The sequence below is a fragment of the Protopterus annectens genome, chromosome 3.part0, assembly GCF_019279795.1.
Source record: "Protopterus annectens isolate FY-2018-M chromosome 3.part0, PAN1.0, whole genome shotgun sequence".
NCBI classification, from domain to species: domain Eukaryota; kingdom Metazoa; phylum Chordata; order Ceratodontiformes; family Protopteridae; genus Protopterus; species Protopterus annectens.
Genome location: NC_056731.1, coordinates 312,641,446 through 312,657,930, shown reverse-complemented (window position 1 = coordinate 312,657,930; position 16,485 = coordinate 312,641,446). Strand labels below are relative to the sequence as shown.

Here is a 16,485-nt window from a genome sequence, read left to right as displayed (position 1 = left end):
ATTTTGAAGTACTGAGTTAGTTGTCCCTGTTTTTCTGGCGTAAGATAGGCCATCTGGGTGTTTGTGTCCAAGTTGGCACCCAGGAAAGTTATTTTCTGAGATGGTGTTAGCCTGGATTTCTCTTTGTTGATTGTGTATCCCAGAGAATGCAGTAACCGTGTTACATAAGCCAGATGTTCCAGAAGTATGTGCTTGCTGTCCGCTTGGATCAGGCAGTCGTCCAAATAAGGGTAAATTTGTATCTCTTGAAGTCTGCAGTAGGCAATCACTGATGCCAGGCATTTTGTGAATACTCTGGGCGCAGTAGATAAGCCAAAGGGCAATGCAGAGAATTGATAGTGGATTGAACCTGCAAGAAATCTGAGGTATCTTCTGCAGCTTTGTCTGATTGGGACATGCAGGTATGCCTCCTTGAGGACCAATGTTACCAGCCAAAACTCCTTGCCCAGCATGGGAAGAAGCTGCTGTAATGTGAGCATCTTGAATTTTGGTACGAGTAAGAATGTGTTTAGGATGGATAAGTCCAAAATGGGTCTCCAGTCAGTTCCTTTCCTTGGTACCAGAAATAGTCTGGAATAAAAACCTTGACCTTGTTCGTGAGTAGGTACCTCTTGAATAGCTCTCATGTCTATGAGCTTTGAAATTTGTAGTTGTGCCTCTGCCCTTTGATTGTGTGGCAGGTTTGGCATGCCTCTCATTTTTGGAAGAGTGTGGAAATGAAATCTGTAGCCTCTGTTTATAACGTCCAGGATCCATTTGTCTGTTGTGACAATATGCCAATTTCTTGTAAATAATGCCAGCTTTCCTCCCAAGGGTGCTGCCAGCTGAGACTTGCTTGGCATGGAAAGGAGGGAGTCATTGGGTTTGTTTCCTGTATTGTTGTGCACTGTCTTCGCCACCTCTTGGTGCTGGAGTTTGCCATTGCCTGCCTCTATATGATCCTTGTGATTGTCCTCTGTCCCTTGTGCGCCTGTATCTACCTCTTTGGGGCTTGTCCGTGGCTGGAAAGGACCAGTTTTTTGAAGGCCAATTTCTGCTAAAACGTGGTGGTAGGACCTGTAGAAAAGCTTTGACAGTTTGCATAGATTTGGCTTTTTCTTCCATTTTCCGTAATATCTCCTCAGCATTAGTACCAAACAACACATCCTTTTGTAAAGGAGCATCTAGAAGTTTAGCTTTCACATGATCAGGCAAGCTTTGTTCCCTAAGCCAGGCATGTCTACGAATGACTGATCCTGTAACAGCAGCTCTACTTGAGGCCTCTAGGGCATCACAGCCACATTGTAAGGTGTGTTTACCCACTTGTTCTGCACTATGCATCATATCCTGCAACTCCTTCAAATCTGGTTGTTCAGGTTGAGACATTTTATTCCTTAATTGTGATAACAGGAACTGTTGATATTTAAGCATATGAAACTGACAATTTAAGGCCCTCATGGCTAGGGTGGCCGAGGTATATACCTTTTTACCCCACCTTTCTAAGGATCTTGACTCTCTTTCGGAAGGTAGTGGATTCTTAGCAGTAGAGGCCTTCAATCCCTTGGGGCCTTGAGAAATGGTTTCAAGGTCAGCATTATGGCTTTTGTAGAGAAATTGGTGAGAGTTAGGAACTCTGTAGTACCTATCAGGCTTGACTGGGGCAGGAGGCAGGGAATCCGGATTAAGGCAAGCCTCCGAATAAACATCATCAAGTATGTCCAAGACAGGAGGTATCGCCAGAGGTCTGTGTTGAGGTAACAAAAGGAATTCCCTAAGTCTTTTCTTGGAATCGGAAAAGTCTTGGCCTTCCCAATGGAAGTGTTCCCTCAAAGTGTGCAAGGTTTCCCCAAAGGAAAAATCCTCAGGAGGAGATACAGAAGGAATGGACTGCTCTGCATCCGAATCTTCAAAAGGGGAGTAAGAGTGTTCCTCTACATCAGAATGTTCTGAAAAAATGGAGCCCTGATCAGAAGAGGGAGAATCTTCCTCCACTCTGGGTCTCTTGTCTGGAGGGGGCTGGGAACCCCTGATAAGTGTAATTAAATCCTCAGCCATTTTAAGCATCTGCTTTTTAGGCATGGGGCCTGGAGATGGGCCCTGTGCAACAGGCCTCTTGGGATGCCTGGCTGATTTGGATTTAGTAAAGGCCTTAATGGAAAAGGAAGATGAGGGTCTAAAGACACCATGGGTGGAAGTGGACCTGTCCACATTAGGAGGCTCAACACTCACAGTGGCTTCGGTGGTTGTAGTCTGGGTAAGGGCCGAGGTACCTGCGGTCTTGGTTACAGAAGACACCGCCAAAGGAGTGTCGTCGGTAGTCAGGGACTGCATAGGCGTCTCGCTGAGAACCGGACCACGTGTAGCCGGTTTTGGCATGGTGTCGGTGGGGACCGCGGACCTCGCGTGTCGGTCCTTGTCCTTGCATTTTTTGGACAAAACGGTAGTCGGAGTCTCCGAAGACATTTTATAATCAAAGGCTTTACCAAAAAAGTGTTGGGCGAACTCCGCCCGAAGCTTAATAGTGTGTTTATTGAAAGTAGCGCAAAAGCGACAGCCCGAGACGTCGTGGTCTGGGCCTAAACAAGGTATGCAGAATGAATGGAAATCCTTATGCGGTATTTGCTTCCCACAAGAAATACAATTATTAACTTTTTCTGACATTGGTCTGAGGCAAGAAAAGTTTCCCCAACGGGGTACTTAGCTTTAATGAAGACTTCGGTTTCCAATTTTTCGTAAATTCAGGAGCTGGCCGACCGGCACTTGCGAACTGCTTCTGCTTCGGGCACTGCGCGGCAAAAAAGACTGAAGAACATGGCGTCGGCTGTGTCTTATATACTCCGGCCTCACTGACGTCAGGAGAGAAAGCGACAACAACCGACGCCGGACCTAGACTTTGGAATTCGGCCGACCGAGGACCCGCCTGACGGCAGAGAACCCATCTGTGATTACTGCAGCTGTATGCACGATGAACATCTGACATGGACATCTTCCAAAAGGGCCTTACTGAGATGGACACCTGGTGTCAAAAGCCATGGCCTCAGGCTAAATGCCAAAAAGTGGATAGTCATCCCGTTTGGGAAAAACTATACATCCACGAATTACCACACAGGTGGTAGCCCCCTTAATACAAAAGAGGTAATAAGAAATCTGGGGACCCAGGTAGATAGTAATCTCTCCTTTGACAATCATATTGCCAAAGTAGTTAGGAAATCCTTCTATGTGGCCCATCTAATTACTAAAGGGTTCACATCTAAAAATGAAGAGGTTATAGTGCCCCTTCTGCTCGTCACTCATCAGACCCATCATAGAGTACAATGCCCCATTTTGGATGTACCTCACAAGACACTTCCAACTGCTGGAAAGACCACAAACGTACCACACCAAGAGGATTACTGGCCTCAAACATATGTCCTATGCAGCCCGACTGAAAAAACTCTGGCTGTACTCAGTGGCATATCGCTTACTCAGAGGTGATCTCCTCCTGACTTACAAAGCCAAGTCCAACTCAGAATTGATGGACATGCTCCACCTAAAGAAATCCAAGTCACTGCGAGCCACAGCCTCTAGTGAGCTAAACCTCGCCACAACAATAAATAGAACATGCTGGAGGGATAAAATTCCTAACTACATTAGGCAGACCCCCTCACTAACACTCTTCAAGAGAAACCTTGACGAGTGGATGGGTAACAGAAAATACACCCCTGAGATCACTTCACTGGCACTGTTTGACAGAGGCTCAGTTAATTAATCAATGGGGCGGCAAAAGCCGACACACTCTGGCTAGGCTTATAAATGCCCTCGGGCAGATAGCCTAGTACCTTCCTATGAACTTATGAACCTATCCAAATGGGGAGCAGACTGTTGTGGATCCAAAGGAGTCAGATCCATAGACTTCTTTGGCTTCTTAACAGAAAGAGAGTCCCTCAGGAAGGCAGGGAGGGACCTCTTTTTCGACTCAGCTGATGGAAAAGATGATGAAGCCAAGGTAGGAGTCTGAGCCTCAGCCAAGGATGGAAGAAAGCCCCTGAGAATAAGTTTGTTCCGTCTGTCTGGCAGCACAGATGGAACATTCAGCATTTAAGTGGTCAGCTCCCAGGCAATACACGTACTCCTTGTGGGCATCCTGGTTGGGGATTTTGTGCCCACAAGAAGTGCAGCACTTAAACCTGGGAACAGCTTGTCTGACATGAAGAAAGCCCACAAAAAAACTGACAAGAAGAAAAAGAAGAAACAGAGCATAGAATAGGAACATGTAGGCTAAGCTACTGCTAAGATTAAGCTCTAAACTTGAAAATTTTAACTTTTTTTTTTTTAAAACCAGAGAAAGAGCAGAGAAATGGAGCAAGCTTGTACACACACTCGCTCACACACACTCTCACACACACTCTCACACACACTCTCACACACACTCTCACACACACTCACACACACTCTCACACACACTCTCACACACACTCTCACACACACTCTCACACACACTCTCACACACTCACACACTCTAAACAGTGGGAGGAAGAAAAAGAAAACTGCCAAAGCCACTTACAATACCACAACAACTCTATCCACTTGACAGAAGGAATCTGCATCTGACTCGCAGGAGTGATAAAAATGAGATCTGAGGTTGTTGGGTAGATGCAGGGGATTGTAGGTATGAGGGAGGAGCTTCTGACTCGGATCCAAGTCTATGGAAGTGGGCGAGCTAGATCAGAGACCCTGTCATGAGGGTGAATGAAGGCAACATCATCAGATTTACTATTTTTAACTCCTGAACTGACTCTTTTCTTCCTTTGGCTGCTAAATTATCACCAGAAACACAATTCTAACACCTAAGAAGCCAGGACCACATTGGACCTCTGCTTGAAACCCCTTTCTACCAAACTTAAATGTATGAAGCATTCCTTCACTAGACTCCGAAGCTTAGGAATCCGTTTCATCCCAACTCAAAGGAAGTAACTTTCTTCTCATCATTTCAATCGAAGTTAAAATCACACCTCTTTAACTAAGCTAAATGTGAATGCCTTCCTACAGGACAGAAGATACCACCATCTTTCTCCGCTACATAATAAACATTATCCCCCTTAATGTTCACATGTAATTATACATCCCCACGTTCTTCCCAATTTTCTTATTTTGCATAATGTATATCTACATATAAATACAGATACAGAGATATAGTAGATTACCTAGTAGTGCTGCATCATCATCTTGTACATATAGGAGAATATGTACTAGTGTTGTGTTTTTAATTACTTTTATGAATCTCCTCAACTTTCCATTAGAGTTACAGTTCTTTCAAATGTATCCAGTTAATTTATTTAAACACTAATGTTTTATACTGCATTCCTTGTATTTTTGTTTTTATGCTGTATCTGTGGGCTGAGACTGAAATAGGACAACTGAGATCAGTGCTCCAGCCAGTAAACAAACTGAAGTAAGTAAATTAATATCATCATCATCATCAATACATTACAACTGTATACTTACTAAATGTACATATTCACTATTTTTTTTTTTTTACCCATAGGGGGACGCAACTTGGCTTGCTGCACTGGTGGCACCTGCAGGAATGCCGGTGTACAGTGTAGCATCACAGTAACAGCCTGAAGTGTACATGTATATAGTGTGCTGCTTGCTTGTAGGCTGCTGCGGGGATGGAGATAGGACAGTCAGAATGATCTGCAGACTATCTCAAGACAGTCGGAATGATCTGTAGACTATCTCACTTCCTAAAATCACACTCCTCCCCTCACCCAAAGAACAAATTGGCTGTAAGGCTTTCGTCCCACCGGAGAAATGAACGAGTCAACTGTGAGTAGGAACAGAAGCTGTTGGGCTGATCCTTTTGACTACAGGAAAAAAGAGGGAGGTATCCATCCTGTTCTTTCCCCTATGTAACAAGCCTATCTCCAAATGGCTTATTTCCTTTCTAATACCTAGTACATTTTCTGTCAGGCTATCTACTGATTTACACTTTAGTGTTATCACTTTTTTGTCTGCAAATACACTTAAAAGATACTAAGGCATTCCTACAACCTGACATTCTAACCCCATACTTCAAAATGAACTGCATCATCTTGTCCATAAATTCCATTTGTTCACCAAGCATCTACACCAAGACATTTTGCCATGCATATTTAAACTCTAACTCTGCACACTCCCCCTCACAAAAAAAAAACATGCCCCCATTTCCCCTCTTTCCTCCAACCCACCTCCAACAATTACTCTGAACCAGATTGAATATCCTTTGCAATCTACTAAGATATTAAAATATCTAGGCAAAGATTTCCATGCAAATATCCTGAACTGTTTTACTTGCACATTTCAAAGCCCTGTACACACCACCTATTTATCCTATGTAATTTGTACAATTAACTTTTCTCTCCGTCCTGCCAGAGTTTATCTTATTATCATGTCTAATTCTGTACAACCTGTTAATTACTACTTTTTATAGCCCAATCTGTTCTCAGGTTCTCTAAATACTGCACCAGGGGAATCCATTTACCTGTTATTTCTCTCTCTCTCTGTCTATATTCTGCCATTATGCCTATATATGTGATCCTATTCTGTACCATACAATTCAAGCAGTTCTTTTGCTTCCTTCAATTCTCTTAGTCTTCCATCTTAGGTTCATAGGTAGGTACTACTAGGCTATCTGCCCAAGGGCATTTATAAGCCTAGCCAGAATGTGTTGGCTTTCACCACCCCCTTAGATTAGTTCCCTGTGCCTCTGTCCAGCAGAGACATTAGTTCCCTGTGCCACTGTCCAGCAGAGCCACTGCAGTGATCCCCGGGGTAAATTTTCTGTTTCCTATCCACCCTTCAAGGTTTCTCTTGAAGAGAGGGGCATTGCCTGATGCATATTGGAATCCTGTTCCAAAGCATGGGGAGTCTCTGGGACAGGAATCTATTCTTCCAGCATGTCCTATTTATCGTTGTGGTGAGGTTTATATCTCTAGAGCGTGTGGCTCTCTGGGATTTGTTTTTTTTTTAGGTGGAGCATGTCCATCAATTCCGGGTTGAACATGGCCTTGTATGTCAACAGAGATCACCTCTGAGTAAGTGGTATGCAACCGAGTACAGCTGGAGTTTCTTGAGTCAGGCTGCATAGGGCATCTGTTTGAGGCCAGTAATCCTCTTGGTGAGGTACTTTTGTGGTCTTTCCAGCTGTTGCAGGTGTCTTGTAAGGTACATCCCAAATGGGGCATTGTATTCTATGATGGGTTTAATGAGTGATGAGTAGAGAGGCACAATAACCTCTTTTGTTCTAGATGCGAACCCTTTTGTGATTAGGTGGGCCACATAGAAGGATTTTCTAGCCACAATGGCAATATGATTATCAAAGGAGAGATTATTATCTACTTGGATCCCCAGATCCCTTATTAGATTTTCTGTATTTAGGGGACTACCACCTATGTGGTAGTTCGCGGGTAGTTTATTTTTTCCAAAGGGGATGACTATGCAATTTTTGGCATTTAGCTTGAGACCATGATTTTGACACCAGGTATCCGTCTCAGTGAGACCCTTCTGGAGGGTGTCTGTATCAGCCGGAGAATCAATTATGGCCCCTAGTTTGCAGTCGTCTGCGAACGTGGACAGCCATAGTCCTCCTATGCTTGCCTGTACCTCTGAGAAGTATATACCGAACAGGAGGGGTGCTAGGACTGAGCCCTGGGGGATGCCACTTGTAACCGGTTTAGAGTCAGACATAGAGCCTGCAACTCTCACCATGTGGGTTCTATCCATGAGCCAGTTGGTAACCCATCTCGTGACGTAGGGGTTTATGTTCACGCTGGTGAGCTTGTCTATAATACTAGAATGGGGAATGGTGTCAAAAGCCTTTGCGAGGTCTAGGTAGGCTGTGTAGACCTCCTTTCCCTCGTCTAATGCCTTGGTAACTGTCTCAAAGAAGTCCACCAGGTTTAGGAGGCATGATCTGCCCTTAACAAAGCCAAACTGGATAGGGTCCAAGGTTTGGAGGTTCCCAATGTCTCTGTTAATGAGTTCCATGATGATGCGCTCCATAGCCTTGCAGACCAGGCTAGTCAGGCTTATAGGGCGATAGTTCCCAGGGTCCATTGTGGCTCCACCTTTGAGGAGTGGTATAACTGTTGCTGTGCGCCACTCTGTGGGTACGTAAACTGTACAGAGGCTGAGTTTGATCAGTGTGTTTAGGTGAGGGGTTAGTTCATTTTGGAGTTCTTGTAAGACAAAGCCTGGGACACTATCCGGTCCCACTGAAGCTGTGTTTTTGGCTTTGGATAGGGCTGTTTTAACCTGTGTGTCGGTGACTGACGAGGCCTTACATTCTTCTGGTATGGTTATGGGCCCTTTAGGGGGTGAGAGGGGGGTGAAGTTTGCACTAAACCTGTCTGCCAGAATGTTGGCAATATCAGTCGGTTCAGTGTATTTTGTGCCATTCTGCACTAACTCAGAGCAGATCTGAGAGTTTCCACTTAGGTTCTTGACATAGCTAAAGAACGCTTTGTGGTTATCTTTGGAGTCATTGGCAATATTTCTTTCGAAACTAGCCTTGGATGATTTAATGAGGGATCATAGTTTCTTGCTGATACTGATCAGGGATGTCTTTCCTTCTTGGGATTTTACTCTTTTCTGTACTAGTTTCCTCCTTCTGTTATATAGCTTGTTTATGGCAGGGGTCCACCAGACTGGTTTCCTTTTCTTGGAGGAGTGAGTCTTGGTTTTACTTGGGATAGCATGATCTATGCATTCCTGCAGATGCTCATAGAGTGCCTTTGGAAAGGTTTCAGCAGCTTGGACAGCACTGTCCTTTAGCATGGCGGCTGTGAACCTTTCCAACTCGGTCTTAAGTAACGTGAAGTTTGCTTTTGAAAAGCTTTTCACTGTGGTTTCCTTGATTTGGGGTGGGGGCGGAATGTGGATATCCAGAGTGATTAGTCTATGGTCTGATCTAACCAGCGAGGGGTTGACCTCAGGTGTGGAACACCGGTCGCCCATGTTGGTGATGACCACGTCCAATATGATGTTCCCTCTGGTGGGGGTGTTGACCAGTTGATCCAGGGCATTCGAGTTTATAAATTCTAGGAAGTGCTGGGCAAGGGAGTTAGTACTTGAGTAGTTCTCCCAGTTTATGTTTGGATAATTGAAATCACCCAGTATAAGGGTGTTTGGTAGGACCTACATATTTCCCGGTGTCTCCAGAAATGCGGAATGGGGGTCCTGGGTCATGGTGGGTAATCTGTAGCAAGCTACAATTTGGATTGCAGTTTTGCCTGTTGTTAATTGCACAAGGATGATCTCTGATGCATTTTGCTGCGCCACTAACCTGGAGGCGTGGGTATCCTTGATGAATATGGATACACCCCCGCCTTTTGCGTTTCGGTCCTGCTTCTGTAATTTACTTCCTAAGCATCATGATCCTTGGAAAATATCTTCCTGTTACTTACTGCTGTTTTTTTGCCTACCTGATATCCCTTTATTTGGGAACCATACTGGCAAAATTGGCTTGTTCCATCCTCTCACTAGCTCATTTTTCAGTATATTGTCTACCATTTTATACACATAATGTTCAGCATGGATGCTTCTTTTCTATCTCTCCATCAAAATCGACAACTGGATCTAAACAGTGAGACAGCTCAGAATTATTTAACTTAAAATCTACTTAATTTACTACTTTATTTCTAGTGATCTCAAAGTTCTAGATAAATTTACTTTGACTACAGCAATAAATGACAATGTAGGTGATTCATTCTAGTTCATAAATTAAAAAGATATAAAAAGCACCACCTTAAAAGTTAATACAGTATCTTCAACAAACAATGAATTTCTTACCTAGGTAAGTTTCACCAGCAGTTAAAACAAAATAAAAAAGCCAAGGTGCGCTTTCATTTTTTCTGGAAATGCTCCTTTCGGATGCTAACAGTGCATTGAGAAAAAGTGCAAAAGGGAAAGCAGATGTGGCATCAGCCAGTGCTGGAATGACGACGTGATATATCTGCTCTTTGAAGGGCAAAGCCAGGAACGCTTCTGTGAATGCTGTAAAAATCTGCTGCCTACAACACACAAATTGCAATTAATTACTTGCTCTACAACGTGCTCATAGCAAAAGTAATCAGCAACAAGACTCCAATTCAGAAAATATCATGAAAAAGTAAAGTCACAGTTCAGACCAAGTCTACTGCACTCCTATCCCTAAGTTTGCTATCAACCTAATACATCGAAAATAAATTTTATGCTGAACTATATATTTTTATTATGAAAATTGGTAAATGATGCTAAAAGGCTCTTACTATCCAACCACACGTTCCTATATACCAGTACAGTTGCGATCTCACTGCTGAAAATACCACTGGAATGCTCATTTACACACAGCATCAAAGTTTGCAACAGCTGCAAGTTTCAACAAACAAATCCAGGCTATGTGCTGTTGTATGCCACTGCTAAAGGCCACATAGTACAGCAAACACGAGTAACTGTGTGAGACAGGAGATCAAAATGCTAATGTCAGGCATCTAGGAAATTTGGTTCATATAGTTAAGACAATGCCTGCAACGCTCCCATCCACACCAACAGCCAACACACTAAGCCAACTGTCTCTGGCACTTGGTGCCTCTACAGCATTATTAATGCTCAAGGGCAGTCATTAAGATTGCAGAACAGGCTCCGGTAGTTATGTCTGCTGTGGTGAAAAAAATGGACCAATAATTAGAACCCTAAAAACAACTACATTTGTAACAAGGTAACAATAATTCAGAAAGAAGGACAATTTCATAGGATCATGGGAAATTGTAGGTTAATGGCTCAAAAGCCCTTGCAAATCTAGACATTATTACCAGAAGTTACCCAGATTTTCGATAACCAAGGGCTAGATGGCGGCTTAAGTTTGTTTCAAAGAGGAAAATGTTAATAAAATTAAACCAAACATTCATAATTACATAATACACAAATATATAATCTTTACATTATACACAGGAGTGTTGGGAGTTATCCAGTAGTTGGCATCTATATTATTTCAGGACAGCACAGCGGGTGCTCACCACAAGAGACAAAGATTGACTTCAGTCCTCTTTTTCTGATACTCATAACAAACGTGTACTGCCAGTCTCTTCTGCAATCCACTACACCACTCTCCCCAGCAGTAATCGTTATTTCTTCTTTCACCTGCAATACAAAGTCTGACCACTAGGGTGTCACTGTCTACACAAAGCAAGCAAAAGAGAGAACTTTCAGAAGCCACAGACCCTGAGTTATTAACAGTTCACGTCTGTCTCTAACAAGTACTACATTTAGACCTTTCTCCAGTTGTTCTTTCATATGTTGGGACTGTGTAGTCAATCATTTCCACCATAAGGGGCCTCTATCAGGTTACAGACACGTTGCCTTACTCAAGAAAATGAATACCAGGCCAAAGTGGCATATGCAACACTGTATTTCAATGTGTGAAAACGGCTGATCCACTTCTAGCAGACAAAACAATGTGCAATCTTCATGCATGGTACACTGGTCCCCATTAACTAATTTTCTTAACTCTTTCGGTCAGTCATTTTGCCAATATGGCTATAAAGATCTCGTAATTATGGCTTAATATCGAGATGGGCCTAGCACAGGTTCAAAGGTATATACTAAGCTCACAACCACTGGGGCCTTTATAAGCCTACTCATGCAACCCAAATGTATCGAGTGACTTACTGTGCCTTAGAGGTAGTTTTAAGGGGTCTATGTTAGTTAGGACATGATGTAATGGCAACCTCTGAGCAGCCAGAACAGGAAATTCATCCCCGAAATGACAACTACTTTCCAAGGACCGGTCCAGGTTGCATTTGAATAGCGTTAGGGAAGGGCTCTGCTTCACATGAATGGAAAGGTGTTTTCCAGAGAATGGGGATTCTCAGACATATGTACCTGTCCCTCCAACATGCCCTATTTAAGTTGCAGGCAAAGTTTAAATCCTTAGATCCAGTAGTTCTGGTGCTGTTCATTTTATGAATTTGCAAAATGTCCATCAGAACAAAATTCAAGGATGCTCTGTATGCCAAGCATACATTTCCTCTCAGCAGTCTGTAGAAAACAGAGTAGAGAGAGAGAGCTTTGAGGCAATCTGCATAGGACACTGTTTATGCCCTGTATTCTTTTTGTCACGAGCCTCTGTGGACATTCCAGTTGTTGCACGTGCCTGGTCAGGTACATGCAGGAAGGGGGAGTTGTACTTATCAGTGGATCTGATGATGGTTGTGTACAGTGGTATGATGGTTTCCCTGGATCTAGACATCAAGCCTTTACTTATAAGATGAGCAACATAGAATGACTTTCTTACAACCTTAGACACATGCTGGTCGAAAGCTAGGTTACCATCTACAACAATTCCCACATCCCTAACTATTACATCTACTTTTAGGGGTATTTTATCAATGAGGTAGTTTCTCTGCCTGGCTGACTTCCCAAAAGGTACTATTATGCATTTCTCGGCATTGAGTTTTAAGCCGTAGCTTTGGTACAAGTCACTTGTTTTTGTTAGACCTTCCAGTAACATTTTGAGTATCTTTGGGGGGGAGGGGGCTGTGATTGCTCCAAGCTTACAATCATTTGCAAACTTGGTAAGCCAGTGGGCCCTTGAGATTGGCCTTGACTTCTGAACAATAGATGACAAAAGATGAGCAGACCCACCACAGAACCCTGGGGGACACCCTCTGGTGATCAGCCTCTTTGCAGAGGTGGTCTCTCCAATCCTAGTTTCTTAAGTCCTGTCAGTCAGCCAGCTGGCTATCCAGCAAGTTACACAGGGGTTTATGCCCAACTGCATGGATTTATTTACTATACCCACTCAGGCACTATATGAAATGCCTTAGCTAGGTCAAGGTACGCTGAATGCACTATTTTGCCTTGGTGACCTTCTCAAAGTCGTCCACTAGGTTCAGTAGGCATGGCTTGTTTTCTACAAAACCAAACTGTGTTGTTTCCAGTGGCTGATGGTTTCCTATGTCACTGTTAATCATTTCCATAATTCTTTCCATGGCTTTCCACCAAATTAAGTTTTTAGGTCACAGAACACATTTTCATGTCATAGTAGTGTGTATGCACCTACCCAATATGATAACAGGAGATGTTGGTCAAAAGTGACACTACCACTCCTGTCAGCATTTAGTTTAAGCTCATTTAAGTTCAACAAGGGTTTACAAGGGGCAGTTTGTGCTGGACAGCTATAATATCCTGGGTCCATACGTTCTTTCCCTTCCTTTCTAATAATTACCATTACTGCTATGTTCCACAATTTTCAGATCATACCCCCATTTAAGATATTATTGAACAGCCTGTGCCAAACCTCTAGCATTGTTGCATCCCCGTTTCCAGAACTCTATAGGTATTCCATCCATCCATCTATCCCAGTAGTCTTTACAGTGGCTTTCTGATTTAATGTCCATTTCCTAACCACTCTACTGATCTCTTACCATTTCTTCCCTTCTGACTCCATCAAACTAGGTAAGCCTATTCCCAGCAAGAAGTCTTCTATTGCCCTATCATGTTCCTTTCCCTCTTCATCTCCCAAGGACAGGACTGTAGAGTATGCTCTAAAAACTACCAATATTTCGAAAGGATCTGTTACCATTCTTCCTGTATTGCTATCCCTCACTTTCAGAATTAGGTTCTGCACTTTCTGTGTTGCAAGTGCTTGGGCTAGCAATTCTATGTTCTTTGGGTTAACATCAAAAAACTGTTTCTCTGGCACCCTCCTGTACTCACAAGGATTGTCTAGATATACCCAGAGGTTTCCTCGTAAAGTACAGTTGTGTACACTTACCATAAATGTAGATGTCCGAGTGTATTCACTGTTGCAGTCATTACATTTGAGTTATCTGCCTGCAGGTAGCCCTCACCCGGCCTGAATATCAAAGTATTGGATTCCTGCATCGGATACTGTCTCTTCCTCCATGATGTCAGGCTGTCAGGGGTATAAAACATGCAGCCGATGCCATTACATCAGTTTTTCTTGCCCCAGATGTCAGGTGCCCCCATAATGGAAAACAATGATATGTTAGGTTACACCTCCAACAAAAAGCAAATACACCAGAAAGCTGAAACACACTAAACAAGAAGAAATGTATAGCCAAGAGAAGTCAGGGGGCTGGAGGGAAGGTAACCAGGACTGCAACAGTGAATGCACTCGAACTTCTACATTTATGGTAAGTGTACACGACTGTACTATGTTCTTCATGTTTCACTGTTGCAGTCATTACATTTGGGTTGATTCCTAAAGCTAAGGAAGTTAGAGAGCATTAGGACCATCCATTAAGCCCTGTAAAACTGCAGTGGCAAAACCAGCTCTGGATTTAGAAAAAATAGGCATGTGGTAATGCTTGGTGAAGGTATGTACAGAGCTCCAGGTAGCAGCTTCTAGGATGTCCCTGGTAGGGACACCTCTGAGAAAGGCTGTAGAGGTAGATGCAGCCCTGGTGGAATGGGATCTTATCCCCTGTGGGGTAGGTTTTCCATGGTGCTTATAGCAGAAATGAATGCAATGGGCTATCCACTTAGAAATGGCTTGCTTTGAAATGGCCTTCCCCTCTGTTCCTGCAGCAAAGCCAACTAGCAGCTGTTCAGATTTTCTGATAGGCTTGGTCCTGTCCAAATAGAATCAAAGTTGCCTGTGCATGTCCAGAGAGTGCAGTATTCATTCTCCTTTGTTTTGTGGATTTGGGAAAAAAATTAGGCAAATGAATGGACAGATTAAGGGCCACACTAGACACCACCTTGGGCATAAAGGAAGGACTGGTCCTGAGGGACACCCTGTCTGCATGGAAGATGATGAATGGCTCCACTGTGATGAGGGCCTGTAGTTCAGACAATCTTCTTGCTGAAGTGATGGCTGGAAGGAAGGCTGTTTTCCAAGAAAGGAATTTCAGCTCTGCAGTTTCAGCTGGCTCAAAAAAGGTAGAGTGAGCTTTTCCAATACAAAGTTAAGGTCCCAGGCTGGAGTAGGGTCTCTCCTGGGTGATCTTAAATTTCTGGCCCCTCTGAAGAATTGCTTTAGCAGGGGGTGAGACAAGAGGGGTGGGTTCAGTGTTATAATGGGCTGAAATGGCAGAGTCATGAACTTTAATTGAAGAGAAGGAAAGGCCCTTGTGGAGCATCTCTGTTAAGTACTGAAGAATATGCAGTAAAGCTGGGCACCGTTGTGCCATTCCCCTGAGTCTGGCTCCAGGAACAGTTATCTTTTTTTACTTTTCAGCATAGGAGTTTCTAGTACTAGGACTCGATGTCTCCAGAATGACATCTAGCACCTGCTTACTGAGGGATGTTATTGGAGAGCTCAAGGAATTAGCCAGGCTGCAAGGTTCAAGGTTTGAAGTTGAGAGTCCAGAATCTGGCCCTCCTCCTGGAACAGCAGGGAAGGGGTCTGAGGCAGGTGCCATGGCTCCAGCAGTGACATACTGCACAAGAGGGGGTACCAATGTTGGTGTGGCCAGTCTGGTGCAATCAGTATTGTCCTTGGTTTGCCCTGTTTGATCTTTAGCAGGACTTTCGAGAGGAGAAGCAGAGGGTGAAAGGCATAAACAGAGGCTTTCCCAGGTGAAGGACAGGGCATCCAATTTCCAAGCTTGACTGTGGGAAGTCCTTGTGCAGAATTTGTCCAATTGGTAGTTCTGAGGGGAGGCAAACAGGTCTATGTCCGGATTCCCCCATTTGTTTCTCAAAAGGTTGAATATCTTTGGTTCCAGTTTCCACTCGTGTGGGTCCATGAGATTTCTGCTTAGGTTGTCTGCCAGTGAATTTAGCTTGCCTGGCAGGAACTGAGCTTGAAGGTGCACTTGGTAGCTCAAGTCTGTGTTCCACAGTGCCATGGCTAATCTGCAGAGCGGGTACTAGTGGGTTCCTCCCTGCTTGTTTATGTACCACATAACAGCGGTATTGTCTGTCTTTACCAATAACTGTCCTGGAAGAATGTGGTCCTTGAAGGCTGTCAGGAAATTCTGTACAGCTAACATTTCTTTTTGACTGATATGCAGGTGCATCTGACTCTGGTTCCATTTGCCCTGAATGCACTGCCCTGCCAAGTGAGCCCCCCATGCATAGTCTGATGCGTCTGTTGTTAGGGTTTGGGTGGCAGGGGTAGAGTGAATGGGAGCCCCTTGTTGTGGTAGCAGGCCTCTGCTCACCAAATGAACTCTGTCTTTATGCAAGGAATGATAGCAATCATTGATTCCAGGTCCTGAGAATGTTGACACCATTGGCTTTTTAGATACCATTGCAGTTTCCTCAGATGCAGTCTTGCATATGGAATTAGTAGAATGCAAGAGGCCATGAACCCCAGGGCTTGCAGGATTTTCCTTGCAGATAGATGGGTCTTTGTGGCCAGTAGTTTGAAGTAGGCTGTCAAATAAACTTGTTTCTCTGGTGTGAGGTAAGCCATCTGGGAAGTTGTGTTCAAGCTTGCTCCCAGGAATACAGTTTGTTGGCAGGGTACTAGATGAGATTTCTTTTTGTTTATGGTGTACCCTAGTGAGGTTAAAAGTTTCTTTACAAATGCCAGAT

The 16,485-nt window shown here is 43.7% G+C and overlaps 1 protein-coding gene across 1 annotated transcript in view; it reads right to left on the bottom strand.

Moving 5' to 3' along the window:
• The window catches only part of UBE3C (ubiquitin protein ligase E3C), a 2,314,788-nt gene that overhangs the window by 1,757,934 nt on the left and 540,369 nt on the right, over positions 1 to 16,485 (bottom strand). Inside the window, exon 9 of the mRNA XM_044064789.1 lies at positions 9,790 to 10,010. Within this exon, the coding sequence (XP_043920724.1) occupies positions 9,790 to 10,010 (221 nt within the window). The remainder of the gene's footprint in view (positions 1 to 9,789; positions 10,011 to 16,485) is intronic.